The 16521-nt window shown below is 36.8% G+C and overlaps 1 protein-coding gene across 8 annotated transcripts; it reads left to right on the forward strand.

The window, feature by feature from the left end:
• The first annotated feature begins 581 nt into the window (after positions 1-581).
• Ssbp1 (single stranded DNA binding protein 1) lies at positions 582-16475 on the forward strand. Of its 8 annotated transcripts, XM_063250635.1 has the most exons (8): positions 721-851; positions 1408-1477; positions 4096-4156; positions 5677-5817; positions 6334-6421; positions 7894-7982; positions 11752-11821; positions 16279-16475. In XM_063250635.1, the coding sequence occupies exons 2-7, from the start codon at positions 1451-1453 to the stop codon at positions 11793-11795; spliced, it is 450 nt and encodes a 149-aa protein (XP_063106705.1). In that variant the 5' UTR covers positions 721-851; positions 1408-1450; the 3' UTR covers positions 11796-11821; positions 16279-16475. The 8 variants fall into 8 exon arrangements, with proteins under 8 accessions (XP_063106700.1, XP_063106701.1, XP_003475384.2 ...); XM_063250630.1 differs by lacking the exons at positions 721-851; positions 16279-16475 and adding an exon at positions 582-675 and having other exon boundaries at positions 8523-11788; XM_063250631.1 differs by lacking the exon at positions 16279-16475 and having other exon boundaries at positions 669-755; positions 8523-11788.
• The last annotated feature ends 46 nt before the right edge of the window (positions 16476-16521 follow it).

Raw genomic sequence — 16521 nt, forward strand, 5'->3', positions numbered from 1 at the left:
GCTCTGTGTCCCCGGTTCCACTGTGGCTTGGTTCTGTATTTGATTAAATTTTAAATATTTTTTACTTCACGGATCGCTTCCATTAATTTAGAATTTCAGAAATATTACGTTAAAATTATTTTATCTTGACTGCCATTCTTGGTACCCCCTTAAATTTCGCGACATTACCTCTTACTCTCATTTGTTTTTCGAATTTACTCAATCTGTATAATACGAATCTTTAATTTTTACAACACTACCGTTACTTGGGTTTAAATCTGAGAGAGCTGAGTGTGGTAGTGCATGCCTGTAATCCCAGGCAGAATCGACATTACCTCTCTCATTTGTTTTTCTGCTTTTCTTAAGGCTTTAGGAGGAGGGGGCCGCATTTTGTTCCTCCAGAGGATGGAGCTAAACAGTTCTGTAGTTGTCGCTGGCCTCGTCCTCCCTTGCCCCGGCGGAGAACCTCATAAATAATTTCATCTCAAGGGAATTTGATATCTGCGGAACTCACCACTTGATAGCACTGATCTATCCACTTCCGCCTGGACAGACGCTCCCGGAACTCGTATATTAAGAGGACGTGTTTCCCGCTGTGTGCGCCGGCAGCATTTCTACAACGCACACCACGGACAGTTTCCTGTTTCCTGTCGTGAGCCTGGAGTCTGTGCACCGGAAGCGATCTCCCTGCCGAAGGTGAGGCGGCCTGACGCGTCAGGCGAAGGAGGGAAGAAAGAATCGCGCGAGTGGTGTGTCGGGTCAGGTTGCCGATCTGCGTAGGTCGGGAGATGGTGCCTCAAGAGCGTCAGACCTTTCTCTTCTCCTTCGTGCGGAGGACTTTGGAGTTTCCTCCGGCTCTCCTGCATTATCGGGTGGGAGGAAGGGCGCCTGCCCATCCCCTCGGCGAGGCGTGGGTAGCCGGCGACTCTGCGCTGCACGTGGAGAATAAAGCCGCATCCCCCTCCCCCCGTAGTAACACATTGCAGATTTAAGCCCCTAGACGCTAATATTTATTGAGCCCTTGTATGTTTTAGGAACTGTTTTAAACCGAGTTGCACTGGAACCGAATCAAATTCAGTGGTTAGGTTCAATTGTTGACCTTAATGGTAAAATTTAATTCGGTTTGTGTAGCAGTGAATAAATCTGACAGAGTATCTCCCTTGGGAGAAGCTTGCATTTCAATAATATATGGCAACTAATGGAAAGTGAGATTAACTCAGGATCGGATTCTTTTTTGGGGAGGTAGGAAGCATCAGAAAGACAGATCTGAGGTGTTTTGGGAGAGGGCATCCAATTTAGATGGACAAAGGTGTTGATGTGTTGTCAAAATTTGTTGCTCTGTAAAAACTGCATTTATGAATTTAGGGCTAATGAGTTTGTACTCTTGCTATAAGATGTGTTTAACTTACCTTTCCTTTTTTTCTTCAGGAAGAGTCCAAAGATTAGATTGTAAAAAAAGAAAATAGGAGCCATGCTTTTTCGAAGACCTGTGTTACAGGTAGTTACTTTGCTGTAAGAACTGAGCGGTGGTATCAGCCATAGGCATCAGATTTCTTTAGCCTTTGACTGCAGGAAACAACAGATTTCCAGCCTACTCATCACTTTATGGGTACTCCTTTGATAGAGAGGGTTGGAAGTAGATTTTGACATGTTAAAAATGTTTGCTGAACAAATTTTCGAATTTACTCATCTGTATAAAGGAAGCTTTAATTTTTACAACACTACCGTTACTTGGGTTTAAATCTGAGAGCTGAGTGTGGTAGTGCATGCCTGTAATCCCAAGGAAGGCTGAGGCAGGAGGATCAGTGTGAATTCAAGGCCAGCCTGGCTACCTAGTGAACTCAAGACCAGCGAGCACTGCATAATGAGCCTGTTTCACCAAAAACAAAACCCCAAAAAACCAGATTCGGCCTTTTTTTTAAGATACATGATTCATTTTTTTAACTTTTTACCTCATTTGTTACTAAATGCACTCCTCTCCTATCTTGCCACACTGAGGAAGGCAGCTCAGGTCTCATCGGGACAAGTTAAATGCCCCAAATTGATTCTGGCTTCTCATTATCCCCCCAGTCTGGCCAGCCTTGCCAGCTAAGGTTAGCATTTTTTCTTACTACATTTGGGTACCAAGTCCTGTAGATCTCCTTTATAGCATCTTTTTATGACTCCCTATCCTGTTAAGACTAATGAAGACTTAATTCCTCTATGAAACCCATTGTCATTGCAATGCACTTGTCAAATTTATATTCTTAAAAATCCCCTCCTTAACCAATGTTTACTTTTAAATCTGCTTTTTAAAATGTGTTGAAATATGAAATGTGGGAAAGTTACTACTATCCTAATAATCTAAAACCAAATATAAAAATCTAAGTTTAGTTCTAAAAGTCATCCAACTTAATCCTTTTTGTCTTTCTAGTATGTTTTGATTTTTGTGTGTTCCTAAAATGAGACATACTGTAATTTTTTTTTTTTTTTTTTTTTTTTTTCTTTTTGAGACAGGGTCTTGCTATACAGTTCAGGCTGGCCTTGAGCTCACTTTGTAACCCAGGCTAGTCTCGAATTTACAAACAATCCTCCTGTCTCAGCCTGCCTAGTGCTGGGATTACAGATATGTGCCACCATGCCCAGTTTGACTTTGTAATTCTTTCAGAACTAATTACTGTTGGCTCATCTGACCACTTAAATTAGTGTATTTCTATACACATAGCATAGACACTAGTTAGCGGTTTCATTCTGTAAGTTTCATTTTTATTTCTGATACATCCTCTGTCTTAAGGCTTTAAGATTGGATTATAGAAATGTGTGTGTTCATTTGATGGATTTTCTTTTCTTTTTCTTTCTTTTTTTTGGAAATAAGACCTTGCTATGTTCTCCAACTGGCCTTAAACTCACTCTGTAGCCTGGGCTGATCCTCCTCTCTTAGCCTCTTGAATGCTAGGGTTACAGGCTTCTGCCAGTATGCCTGGAAATTTTGATGGATTTTCTGCTTTTCATATTAACAGTACTGCCTTCTGAGAACTGTTTTTCTGATAGAATGTCTGGCTCTCTGAGTTTTGAGTCCTATGATTATTGTACTCTTTCCTCTGGGGTAGCCTTTGCCCAGAATATATTTTTAGGAAGCAGCAAAGGGTAGTGGAGAAAGCAATAGCCACAATGTCAAACAGTGCTGGCTTCCGATCTTGACTTTACTGCTTATTTTTTTCCAATATCTTGGCAAGTTATTTATTTTGTCTCCTTCAGTTTATTCTGCTCTAATTGTACATTATTTATACATTTGATTTTAGGATAAATGATACTAGGTAAAACAGCTGTTAGTCAGTAATGATAGCTGGTATACACATTAAATGTTGTTCTTATATGAGACTGCTTGTTATTGTGGTTGTGTGCCTTGGATGCCATTTATTTGCCCTTAACCAAATTCATATTATTATTTCTCGGGGCTGGGGATTTAGCTCAGTGGCATAAGCGCCTGTCTTGCAAGCACATGGTTGAGTTCTATTCCCGGTACTGATTAAAAAAAAAGCAAACATAATATTATTTCTCTTTGATCCACTGAAAGCAAGAATTTCCCATTAGATGTTTATAGAACTTTGGGCCAAAAAGCCCTTTATTTATGCAGTAGGCCTGTCAAGCAGATGTTGCTTATCATTTTGGCTCATTTTTAACTGAAGCATTTTAGGCTAATCACAGTTGAAATACCACCTGTTCTTTCAGAGTACTGGTTTTGTTTTTAATGCTTGACAGCAATTCTTAGGTTGGATTTACAGTCAGATGTGCTCTGAGTTGTGGAAGTCATGCCATTTTTATTTTACCTTTTACATGCAAACACAGAAGTGCCATAGTCAGAAATGCTACTACAAAGAAACAGAAGACTGTAAATTAACTCTTGTGCATGCTCTGCACTACTTTCTTTGTACTCTTAGGTTTTGTAGTCAGCTGCTCTGAAAGTGTTTGCCTGGTTCTTCCATTATGGGTTGAGAGAACATTGGAAGATCTTCTGTGTTCTCTTGGATTTCCTGGGAACTGCTGACTGAGTGGTGAATGATATAAGCATGTCTTCTGTTTGCATTTGCCTTTCCTAAAAAATTAAACCCTTGTCACTTATTTGTTCTCCTTTAGGTGATTCGTCAGTTTGTAAGATATGAATCTGAAGTAGTCAGCAGTTTGGTTCTTGAAAGATGTAAGTAGCTCATTTCTGAGTTTACAGTTCTAGGGGTTTTTTTGTTCTGTTTTGTTTTTTTGGTACTGGAGATTAAACTCACAGCCTCACATTTGCCAAGCAGGCACTTATGCTGCTGAGCTAAACCTCCAGCCCGAGTTTACAGTTTTATTCTGAGAGTATTGTAGAGAGGTATGCTGATTTAACCATAGTAATGATCATGTCTTTGACTCATGCTTGTTCCTTAGATCTTTTTTTTTTTTTTTTTTTTTTTTTTGGTCTTTTTTCGTTTTTATCCGTACCAGGGATCAAACTCACGACTGCCTGCTTGCAAGGCAGGCGCTTATGCCGCTGAGCTAAATCCCCAGCCCCTGTTCCTTAGATCTTGGCCATGCTCATCAAGCTGTGGTGATCCATTATAAATTGTTATTCTTCCTGCCAGCCAGATGCTACTTAATCTTTTCCTCATTGTTCTGCTGGAAGAATGTCCTTGAATCATACTTGGTTATCTGAGTCTTCCAAGATTATGCTGAAGAGATTGTGAAAGATACTCTTTCACAAAAACATTCCCTTTTGAAATAAGGAGTTTTAGACCTCCATTTCTTTTTAGTTCCACAGTCTTTTATACAAAGATATTTTAAAGAAAAATTTAAAAGCTAGATATGGTGGCACACACCTAACCCTAGCACTCAGGAGGCTAAGGCAAGAGGGTTGTTGGACGTTCAAGGCCATCCTGGGCTACATAATTCAAAGCAAGTCTGGACTGCATGGTAAGCTCTGTCTCAAAAAAAAAAAAAAAAAAAAAAAAAAATTAAAGTTTTTTTGTAGGACTGCTTTTTCTGGCTTTTCTTCCTTTTTTTTTTCCTTTTCTTTCTTTCTTTTTCTTTTTTTTTTTTTTTAAATATAGGATCTTCTCTATAGTTCAGACTTGCCTCAAACTATGGCAATCCTCCTGCCTCAGCCTAGGTGTTAGGATTACTGGTGTGTACCACCGTGCCCAACTTTTTTTCTTTCTTGCCAACAGTTCCTCCAACCTTTGTTTGTCCCTTTATTTGCTGAGCTTCCAGAACTTGGGTTTTGCTCAATGCAGGAAATTGGTATAGTATATGTTGCTATATATTCTCTGGACATTTTTCTCAGATGTATAGATTTCTTTAATAGTCATCTCTACTTGCTCTAACAAATTACCATACACTGTGTGGCTTAAACACTAGACATTTACTTACAGTTCTGGAGGCTGGAAGTCCAAGGTCAAGGTGCTGGTGTGGTTGGACTCTTACTGATGATCTGGCTTGCAGATGGTTGCTTTTTTACTCAGTCCTTCTTTACATGTCAGAAAGAAGGAGAACTCTGATCTCTTCCTTCTTTTATAAGAATGCTACTTCCCTGTTGTAGGACCTACTTTGTGACCTCAAACTAGTTACCCACTGAGGCCCACTTGCACATATTGTCCTATTGTGCTTAGGGCTTCAAGATAGAAATTTGGAGGGAAATAAACGTTCAGTCCGTAAGTGTCACTTTGTCCCCACATTACATTTCAGCACTGAATCGCGTGCAGTTGCTTGGGCGAGTGGGTCAGGACCCTGTCATGAGACAAGTGGAAGGAAAAAATCCGGTCACCATATTTTCTCTAGCAACAAATGAGATGTGGCGAACAGGGGATAATGAAACATACCAGATGGGTGAGTATGAAAGACTGGGGTTTAAATTTATTAGCAGTAAATGGACATTATTTTTGCCAGTTATCTGACTAGAGATAGGCTACTTTTAGACAAAGTCTGTCTTTTTTTTCTGTTCTGTTTTAGAAACTGTGACATGGGTTTTCTTAAAAATATATTTTTATTAGTGTATAGTATTTCTAAAAAATACTAGATTACAGTGTGCTGTTTTCTTGCATGCATATAATATTTGATCGTATCCATTCCCTCATCGCCCTCCCTTATACCCCTTCACCCCTCCCTTATACCCCTTCACCCCTTTTGAGTTCAGTTTTCTGAGCATATTGTCCTTTCATGTTTATTTTGTCTGGGGTGTTTGTTTGCTTGCCCCTCATAAGTACACATTTGTGGTACATAATGATTATATTCATGGTGGGGAGTTGATATATGTACACAACACATCTTAATTCTTTTTTTTAACATCCCATTCACCTCTTATCTAGGATATTTGTAACTGTGTTTTCTATTTTTGTGATTTAGGTGATGTCAGTCAAAAGACGACATGGCATCGAATATCAGTATTTCGGCCAGGTCTAAGAGATGTAGCGTATCAGTATGTGAAAAAGGGGTAAGTATAGGAAGGAAAGATCTTTTGGATTGAACAGTTTAAAGAGAGTGGCCTCATTACAAGGACTAACTTAACCCTTAGCTTTTATGTAAGTGGTACTTAAGAATTCTTTAGTAGTACGTTTGGAATGTCCATGTATGTATGTGTGTGACTAACTCAAAAGTGTATAAAGCCTTCTATTTACAGTTTAGGGTAAACAAGGTATATGCATAAATGAGACGAGAACAAAGGCAGTCTTTCAAATGCACTTACAGTACCTTCTCTTTGAGCAGCACCACATAGGCATTTAGGAGGTCCCCCAGAGGTGACATTTTGTCTCTTGGCATCAAACACCATTATTATGGTATTGTTCTCACAATTACTTTATTTGGGAATTTTCTGTAGAGTTCCCTATTGCAGTGTTTGGCTGGACTATTTACTAAATTCTCAGAAAGACGGAAGAATATATTTAACAGTTGTATTAACATATGTTTAATACTGTACTTGTGTTGTAAAATATTTCATGAGGGCATATCGATAGCTGCTTGTATTCCCAGTACTTGGGAGGCTGGGGCAGTAGGATCACTGAATTCAAGGCCAGCCTGTATTACGTAGTAAGAGCATATTTCAAAAACAGACAAAATCATGAAAAGTAATTTAAGCAGTAATTAAAATTTCTGTTAAAATATCTGCATACCTTTTCTTCATATGTATCTCTACTACCTTTAATTTACAAATGTGTGAATGTTTTTATGTATACATATGTAAACCCACATAGAATATTTAAAGGAAAACTTTAGTGTCTACTTTGACTTACTGAATGATAAGTCTGTCTTTGTGTCTTTGGTGCCCGATTCTTTCACCTGTGTGCCTTCTTGTCTCCATTGTATTTTTGTAGTAGTGGTGGACTCTGAAAACTAGAGCCAGTGGGGGTCATTTTTCTGCCCTTCATTATAGTTATGATCATCTCCTACTTCAACCTTTTATGTAGGCTAGAAATAGTCATAAATTAGGATGTACTAAGCTAAAAATTTTGATTTTGAATTGTAATAGTCTAAGCCTTGAGAATAAAGTCATGAATCTCACATAGAAGGAAATTGATAAATAAGTTAAAATCAGTATGTCTGTTAGGGAATCCAAAGTCAAAGGTTAAGTAAAGTGATACATTGAAAATCATTCCTAGAGATTTGAAAGATGTTACTATGTAAATTGCTCTTTTATTCTTCATAGTCTGAGCTTCCTTTTGTGCTTTTAAGCTTCTATAAGGAAACTAGTTGATAGGTGAAAACATTGTTCATTTTACCTGTGTGTATCCAAGCCTGTTTTTACATTTATTTCAGTCTGTTAATTCTAAACTTTGAAAAGCAGTAGCAAAAATGAAATTGTGTGTAATTAGGTATTTTATCCGTGGTGTGTATTCATTACCACCACTGAATTGACTCACTCATAATGCATTTTAAGATCTCCAGAATAAAACGTTTTATTTATATCAGGTCTCGAGTTTTCGTGGAAGGAAAAGTAGACTATGGTGAATACATGGATAAAAATAATGTAAGACGACAAGCAACAACAATCATAGCTGGTAAGAAGCTTGTAATAGCTATTCTTTTTTCCTTCTTTGAAAACTAGACTGTTATAAATAGCTAACTGGGGCTTTGAGTACCAGTGCTTGTGAAATGAATTTAAAAGAATTTTACAACTTTTTCTATTTGCTAAGTTTCTGCATTTATCTTTGTTGCAAAAATTCTGTCTCCATTCACAGTTTTAAGTTCACAGTAACTTTGGAGTAGAGTATAAAATTGAATTGTCCATACTAGTACTTATTGTTGAGAGTTAGAAGAATTTAATCTTAGGGTCTTTATAAAGACTATTGACTGCAGGGCATGGTGGTGCATGCTCCATAATCCCAGCACTTGGGAGGCTGAGGCAGGAGGGTGGCTGTGAGTTCAAGGGCAGCATGAAATATATAGTCAGACCAACTCTCAAAAAATAAAGACCATGGCATGAACAGGGAAAAATGTGTGCCAAGACAGCCACCCTACTGTGGCAGTAGAAATTTGTGGAGATTTATTCCTTTGCTGAAATTTCTATACGAATTTGAAAAAAATTTTATTCTTAAAAGTTGAAACAGAAAAGAGACACAGAAAAGAGGGATGTATAAAGTTTGAAGAAGATTAAGAAAATAGCAGAGTTTTCAAACTTCAGGAAAAGAATTTTGAAAGCAGTATAACCCTTTGACCTCTACATAGGCTTTGAGAAGAGTTTTTCAATGTGAAATTATTATGCTTTGTTTGGAGTAGTGAACTGTAAGTACTCTAGCAATTTGATAACCACCATCTTATTAAAAATACATAAATAAGTGCTTCAACATTTGAAATGTTTGTATTCCCTTTTTTGGAACTTGTTTTACTATTTTTATTTCTTCCTCAAAAGTGTATTTTAGGCCAGGTGTGGTGGCACATGCCTGTAATCCCAGCACTTAGGAGACTGAGGCAGGAGAATTGCTACAAGTTTGAGGTTAGACTGGTCTACAAAGTGAGTCCAAGGCCAGTCTAAGCTGCATAGTGAAACTCAAAGACAAGAAGCATTTTTTATTTTTGGTTATAGCAAAAATACAATCATTCTTTTATATCGCTAGAGGATTGGTTCCAGGATCTCCTACTGTATAGTATTTCCATATAAGCTACGCATATGTCCCCATATGCTTTAAGTCATCTCTAGATAATACCTAAAAGTAAAGTAATAGCATTATCAGTGTAAAGTCTGTGCAGTTGTTTATTGCATCATTTAGTGAATGATGGCAAGGTAAAGTCTACATGCACAGTGCAGACGGCAATTATTTTCAGATATTTTTGATACATCTTTGGTTGAATTTGTGGATATGTACCCTATTCGATATTGAGGACTGATTGTACATAAAAGAAATTTTAAAGTATTTTTTAAAAATTCTGGGGCTGGGGATTTAGCTCAGCGGCATAAGCGCCTGCCTTGCAAGCAGGCAGTCTTGAGTTCGATCCCCGGTACCGATAAAAAGGAAAAAGACCAAAAAAAAAAAAAAAAAATTCTGAGGCAGGCTTTAAATGATATATTTATGAGTTATCGTTACAGTTGCTTTTGTACCTAAGTGAGACCACTTTCAATATATTAACATAAAACTAAAATTTTATTGGAAATACATCTTTTAATGAGATAAATCGATGATGAACCTTTTAACGCTTTCAATGATATAAACAGCCTGCTATAGTACAGATGCCATAGGTTTGCCACCAGTTAGATGGTGCCTTATTTTTTGGATAAATTGCTAAAATTAGGCATTATTAAGCCTTAATTTTTGTTATTTTGTTTGTTTTTATTGATATGAAATCAAGAAACCTTATTTTTAGGAAAAAGTGAGTAGAAATGAATAGCTGGGCATGGGGGTGCCTGCCTAGAGTCCTAGCACTGATGCGGGAGGATCCCTGTGATTCTCAGTCTCAGGTACATAATGAGTTAAAGGCCAGCCTGGGCTATATAGCATAAACTTGTCTCCAAAAAAACCTGTCTTACAGTAATATCACTGTTTGTATATTACTGAGATTTGCTCAAATTATTATTGTTATTTTATTGTGGAAAATGTCAAACATACATAAAATGTAGAGGGGTTAGTAAAAAATGAGCCTCCATCATTCAGATTCATCGGTTAACAAATGATGGACCTGTGTTGTTGTTGTTCTTCTTTTTGAGACAGGCTGTTCCTATATAGTGCTGGGATTATTTGAAATAAATGTCAGATGTTGTTTGGTTTCAGTAGATGTCTCTGAGAGATGAGGCATCTTTTCGAAAATTTGAGTATAATGCTGTTATCACAGTATAATGCTGTATTAAGATATTATTGTTGCCTGGCAACTCAGTTGATCTAGCAAGGTCCTAAGTTCAGTTCCCAGTACCCAAAAAGAAAAAAAAGATACTAGATTTTTTTGATTATTTCACAAACACGTATATATTATGTCATAGGCATCTTAGGTCTCACAATTGACGTTTTCCTTTTATATTCATCTTACTGTTTGTTCCAGAGTTCATATCTTAAGCCAGTGTACATATTGATGTTATAGTTTTTGTAAACAATAATCATGTCTTCTAATGATTTCTTTGAAAGTATATTAATCTTAAAAACCAACATACATGTTTTCCTGCCCTCTTTATTTTTTTCCACTATTCACTGTAAAACAAATTTAGGATTGTTCAGATCATTGGATTGTTAGATCTAAACCAAATAAAAATATTTCAGTTTGCCTACCACTTGGTTGTTTTCTTTTTACCAGTTATCATTGGCATGGTCAGTTAACTCTCTTTAGTGATATCTGAATTGAAGAAAATAGAGTTGAATTTGCTATTTTACAGACAAAATTTTTTTCTCTGTAGTTTATTCCTGAATTTAATACTTATCACCAGTGGGTGGCACTATTGACTTTTTACATAATGATGTCAATTCTTACAATCTCAAGTGTTTTTGAAATGCCAATTATGAAGTGGCGATCAGAAATTCAGTCCTGTAATAATATCTTTGTGGATAATTTTATGCTTAAAAGCATTTAAAATTTGTGGAATTATATAGGAAATACTACTTTATCTCTTCCTTTGCTTGTCTTCAGCTAACATCCTCTAAAACAGCATTTGCAGAGTAGTATCTGATGTTTTTGAGTAAAAATTACTACTTTAATATTTGTTAGCAAAACTTTTTGCCAAAATGGGTACATAAAAGTCATTTTGTTTTAAAGTTTAAAAATAAAATTTCTTAAATTTATATAAAGCATAAGTTGTCAGGCATGGTGATACAGTCCTGTAATCCCAGCACTTTTTAGGGAGAGGCAGGAGAATCGCTTGGATTCAAGGCCAGTCTAAATTACATATCATGACCCTCTCTCAGAAACCAAAATAATAATAATAATAGTTTGCAGTTACTAACAAGGCCATGTCTAGACCTCCATCCTAGTTCCTATAACTAACGTGGAATGGTCTTCTATAGAAGTGCATGCGCCCTGATTTCATGGCATCTCTTGAGCATTGTGAGCATCCCAATTTGTGACCAGCTGTTTAGGAGGAAGTTATCTCTAGGAAGATTTTATCTTAAGTTTCTTCAGGAAAGACAAGAAATGCCTCATCTCTTCTAACAAGGTCTACATTGGTAGACAAACAGTGAGAGCCCATCTTTCAGCTCCATGTATGCCTATTGTATATGCTTCTCATGAATGTAGCAGAAATTATTTAATACTCTAAAAACTTGTAGCAGGACTAAATATGTGTTATTAGAAGGGAATTACTAAATGGCATGAAGTTCAGAAATTAATATTTATACTTCGATTTCTTTACAGACAACATTATCTTTTTGAGTGACCAAACAAAAGAAAAGGAATGAATGGATGATTCTTTGGCCACTGTTTGGTACAGTCTCATTTCTAAATCATGTGTAGTCTTTATAGTTTTAAGGACAAGAATTAAAATACTTTATAAAGTGATAAATGTTTTCTGTCATTCCCGTTTCTCTTTATGTGGCATATGCTTTAATAGGTCCTATCAATTATGGCATTTACTAGTTGTTTATTCTTTTTGGAGTGATTTCTTTGTATAGGTATACAAAATAATGAATTTTCAGGTTTGTCCATTATAACAAAGAGGAATGTCCTGTAGAAGGCCCTGTGTTTTTTAGTGTACACTTACTTCAGTGTTGATTCAGCCATTCACTATTTATTGACCATTTCTATATGTCGGGTATTTATCCTATAGTTGTAAATATTGATTTTCTTATATTTGCTCTGTAGATTTGAAGGTAAGGAGTGATTTCTTTGTGTACCTGGTCCTTAACCAGGTTATGGTACAGGAGAAACATTCAATAATGTTGATAGATGAATGATCCCTATAGGATTTTTTTTTTTTAAATGTACTGTGAATCGAACTCAGGACCTCATGCTTGTGAGGCAGGCATTGTGGTGCTGAGCTATATCCCGGCACCCCAGGAGAATGTTGAGCTTTAGTCCAAATTGAAGCAGGCTGGTGAGTGATGATTAGTGTTTAACCTAAACTGCTTCGGGACTAATCTATGTTCACATCTTCAGTTTTTAGACAGGTTCCCTATAGTATTTATGAGACATAGTTTATAGCAGTGAAGATCTGAGATGTAATGAAATGAAAGTTTGTCTATCGATGCTCTGTTTCCATTATTATGTGTCTTTCCAAGCACCTCTTCACTGTCTTTTCAGCTCTCTTTCAGAACTCTCAGTGGTAGGAAGACCCACCCTCTGCTTTTTTTTTTTTTTTTTTTTCCAGTGCTGAGGATAGATTCAGGGTCTTAGGCATACTAGGCAGACACTTCATCACTGGGCTATACCCCAAAGGTTCTCAACACCTTTGAAATTACTTCCTAGAACCTCAGGTATTGCATTTTCATTTTATTTTCCCCTAGAGTAGTAGTAATGACTAATGAAGATTACATAAAATAAGCTTAGTTTTCAGTGCATTTTATTTGTTAAGTTTGTATTGGTCTTTCTCAGGTCTGCCTACAGTTTTTCAGAGGTCAGCTGGTATTGATTGAGTGGTTTGATTCAGATGTCAAAAATCTCTCATTGTGTCCCACTCTACACAGCTTACATCCTGTGGATGTGTTCCCAGGCTATGTGTTTTATCTTCTTTGTCTTAGAATGTGGTGCTAACTTAATTTAGATCATGTTGGACTTATTTCCTGTACACTTAAACATATTTTCCATGCTTAAAGTGCAGTTTGGTTGAGGAAAGATGGTATTCCTTAGCTTTATACTTTCCTTACCAAGAACGTAGAAATTATCCTTGTTTTTCTGCAGCAAGCATAGTAACTACATTTTAGATTCTCACATTGAATTTATTTCATGAGGTAGTTTCATTTATCAATCAAAATTGTAAATAAATAAAACTTGTCTTTTGAGCAGCCCATTTGTTTTTCCTCAGCAAAACAGCTTTTCTATTCTTAAATTTTGTGAGAAATTATACAGATTAGCATTCCTCTCTGAGCAGGATAATGAATCAGTGTATGCTCCGGGAAAATCCAAGAGCTTAATTACCTGCCTAAAGAAGGGTCTTGAGTCCTGTGTGCAGGAGCAGAATAGTGTCCTGCAAGATCATTGCTGTGAGCTGAGTTAGGACTCTTCTCCAAACTGCCAACTGAGAATGGCCTCTCATCTTGCCTCTGACTGAGTAGGAGGCTGAGGGAGTAGCATTTCCTGACTCAGGTTCTGTTGTCTACTTGTGTACTGATTCTGGTAGACCCAGTGACTCCAAACCACTCAGATTTGCTGGAGCAAAATCTCTGCTCTCCCTACCCTGGTAGCCCTATTGCTTTCTGCTACTCCCAGAATATTCCAGGCACATATTTGTGCAATATGATAGTAATTGACTGACTTAATTTTACTTCTAGAGTAAATTTTGGGTCTTGCCTTTCCCTTGATGTGATGGTGTGAGAGATCAGCAAACAGCTGCTCTGTGACTTTGATTTGGGGATGATATGTTTAAGGAAAAGATGAGTACTAACACAAAAGTGGGAGAAAAAGTATGAAGTGACATGTATGGTGTTACCCCATTTTTGAAAAAGAAGTTATAATTAATTTAAACATTCTTTAAATAAGTCTGGAAGCAGAAACACAAAATGTGATTATCACTGGATAGAGTATTGTGTATTTTTTTTATACCTTTATATGTTCTCTTTTGTTTGTTTATAGCACGAATGTGTATTAATTTTATAATTTAAATACCTTAATTTTGGGGAAAAGTCTTTTCCATTATTTTGAAACCAGGAAGACTCAAGTTACCTGTGGTCAGTACTGATTCATGTACTAGAACAAGAACATTTTTCATGTTTTTTCTATCCATGTGGATTGTAGCATTCACACTTACAGTATCTCTACATTTTAATAAAGTCTACACAACCAAGGACTGACAGACTCACCTGTGTGATATCTGTTATTCACTGTTATTACAATCCTCAGCTTCTCAGAAATCACTGAGTAATTAATTCAGAGACATTCCAAAACACTACACACATTTTTCTGGGCTAATTTGGGAATAGATGTATTTGTTTTGAGGGACTTACTGCTTACAGGGTTATAGTCTAAGCATTATAGCTCCTTTAGGGAAAACTGATGGAAATTTCCCTTTGTATACAAAAGAGATCATCCAGTTCTTGAAGACTGTTACCTCCTATTCAGATTGCACTTTTGTCCCTATCTTGCTGAACTTAGCACAATAACAGGATTTTACAAGATGTGTGTCATTCACTTGCATCTGACATGAAACTGAGGGCAGAAACTGAGGAACACTGACATGAAAATGAGGGCAGAATCATTTTACTTATTTTCTTTTAGGATTTGTATGTATTATATACGATGAAATTTGGTGAAAGTAGCAGCAAGAAAATCATAGGAAATGATGGATGTAGTGGCACACGCTTATAATTCCAGCGCTCAGGAGGCTGAGGCAGGAGGATCAACAAGAGTTCCAGGCCAACCTGGAAGTGAGCCCAAGGATAGCCTGAACTCCATAGCAAAAAAGAAAAACAAAACAAAAGAACAGGAAAATGAACAGTAATCCTCAACGTTAATGAGCAAGTGTTAACAATACTAATGGCTCACATCTCTTACATGCTTACTTTGTGTCAAGTGCTAAGCTAAATACTTTTTTTAAAAAAATCATTGTCTTACTGAACTAATATCCTAGGAAGAAAATGCTGATATCCTTGCTTTAAATGTGAGATTCACAAATTAAGAGAGATTTTTTAAGTAACTTCTCAAAATTAATAGAACTTTAAAGATGTCTATCTGGAGCTTGAGGCTCAGTGTATGAGACATTAATTTGCCTTCCTGCTTACTGCATTCATAGCATACCCCACGGGATTAGTATTCCCATCCTCCTATTACTGACCTAAAGAGACAGTTGAATTGAATAAGTAATAGGTTTTGGTTGGGCAGAGAATTAGGAGTAAGGAAAAATACCTCTCTATATATTATTATTTCTGATTCTTAGTTTGATGATCTTAAAGGAAATTAAGTCACAGATTTAATTTCTCTATCAAGTTATCAACATATCCTCTGTTTTCCTTGTGTCTTTTACTGGTTAGAGTAACTTTAGAATATGTGCTTGTTTTATTGTTTACTCACTGAGAGTTGAAATTGTCAAGAACATTGTTCAGGGATTTTTCAGTCTCACTTTTGAGAGATTGAGAAACTTGACAGGCACTTACACAACATTGAAACTCTTTCTCATTTCTGTGATTTGTTTTCGTGCCAGCTCCATAGTCCCACTTATTAGGGTAGTTTGTAGCTTTTCCCGTTGTTTGTGTCACGCAGCTGTGATAATGAAGTACCATTGCATCTTGGTCTTCTTACTCCTCATCCACTTGCTCTCTGCTCTGTTTTGGATCTCCGAGCTCTTTTTTTTTTTTGCAATATATGTATTCATCTTAATGCTTATTTACTTTTTCTGCCCTATCTATTGTTCAAAAAACAGGTAGTCTGTGATAATAATAGTTCAGAGTTAAGGCCATCCAGTCAAATAGCTTGAATTTGAATCTGTGCTTTTCCACTCATTGACTGAGTGATGCCTCTTGAGTTGCATCATTTTCTCTGCCTTAGAAGAGGCCCCAAAGATGTCAAAGCTTCATAAAGTATTTTTAAAAAGCATTAATATACTACCCAGTAATTATTTTTAGAGCCAGTATTTTCTTGGAGGTGACATTGTACACAGCCAGATACTACATTCTGCCCTTTGCAGTTAGGGATTGCCAAGAAGCTGCATGTGGAGGTCCTTTGCAGGAGCTCCGGGAGGATTCTTACATGAACTAACTCTTGTTTGGAGACTCGTGCTTTCTGTTTCTTTAGACCCTCACCCCCTTTTCTTGTCTGAAATGTGGACATGATGCCTGAATCTCCAGCAGACGTCCTCGGCATGAAGCAGTCTTCAAATGGAAGATGGAAGAAGCTGGGATCTGTGATCACCTGGGACCCCCAGACTAGTCTGGACAGTGTCTCTGGACTTTTTTGGAAGACATAAATAAACTTCTGTTTTGTTCAATCCACTTATTTGTGTGTGGTTAAGCCTAAATTTTACAATTCACACATTCT

This window comes from Cavia porcellus, unplaced genomic scaffold (assembly GCF_034190915.1).
Source record: "Cavia porcellus strain 051 isolate PalLab524CR breed Dunkin Hartley unplaced genomic scaffold, mCavPor4.1 scaffold_6, whole genome shotgun sequence".
Taxonomy (NCBI): Eukaryota; Metazoa; Chordata; class Mammalia; order Rodentia; family Caviidae; genus Cavia; species Cavia porcellus.

Coding starts and splice junctions, on each gene's coding strand:
- Ssbp1 (XM_063250630.1), top strand. CDS start 1,451: ATGCTTTTTCGAAGACCTGTGTTACAG. Junction 4,157..5,676: donor CAGTTTGGTTCTTGAAAGAT/GTAAGTAGCTCA, acceptor ATTACATTTCAG/CACTGAATCGCGTGCAGTTG. Junction 5,818..6,333: donor TAATGAAACATACCAGATGG/GTGAGTATGAAA, acceptor TTTGTGATTTAG/GTGATGTCAGTCAAAAGACG.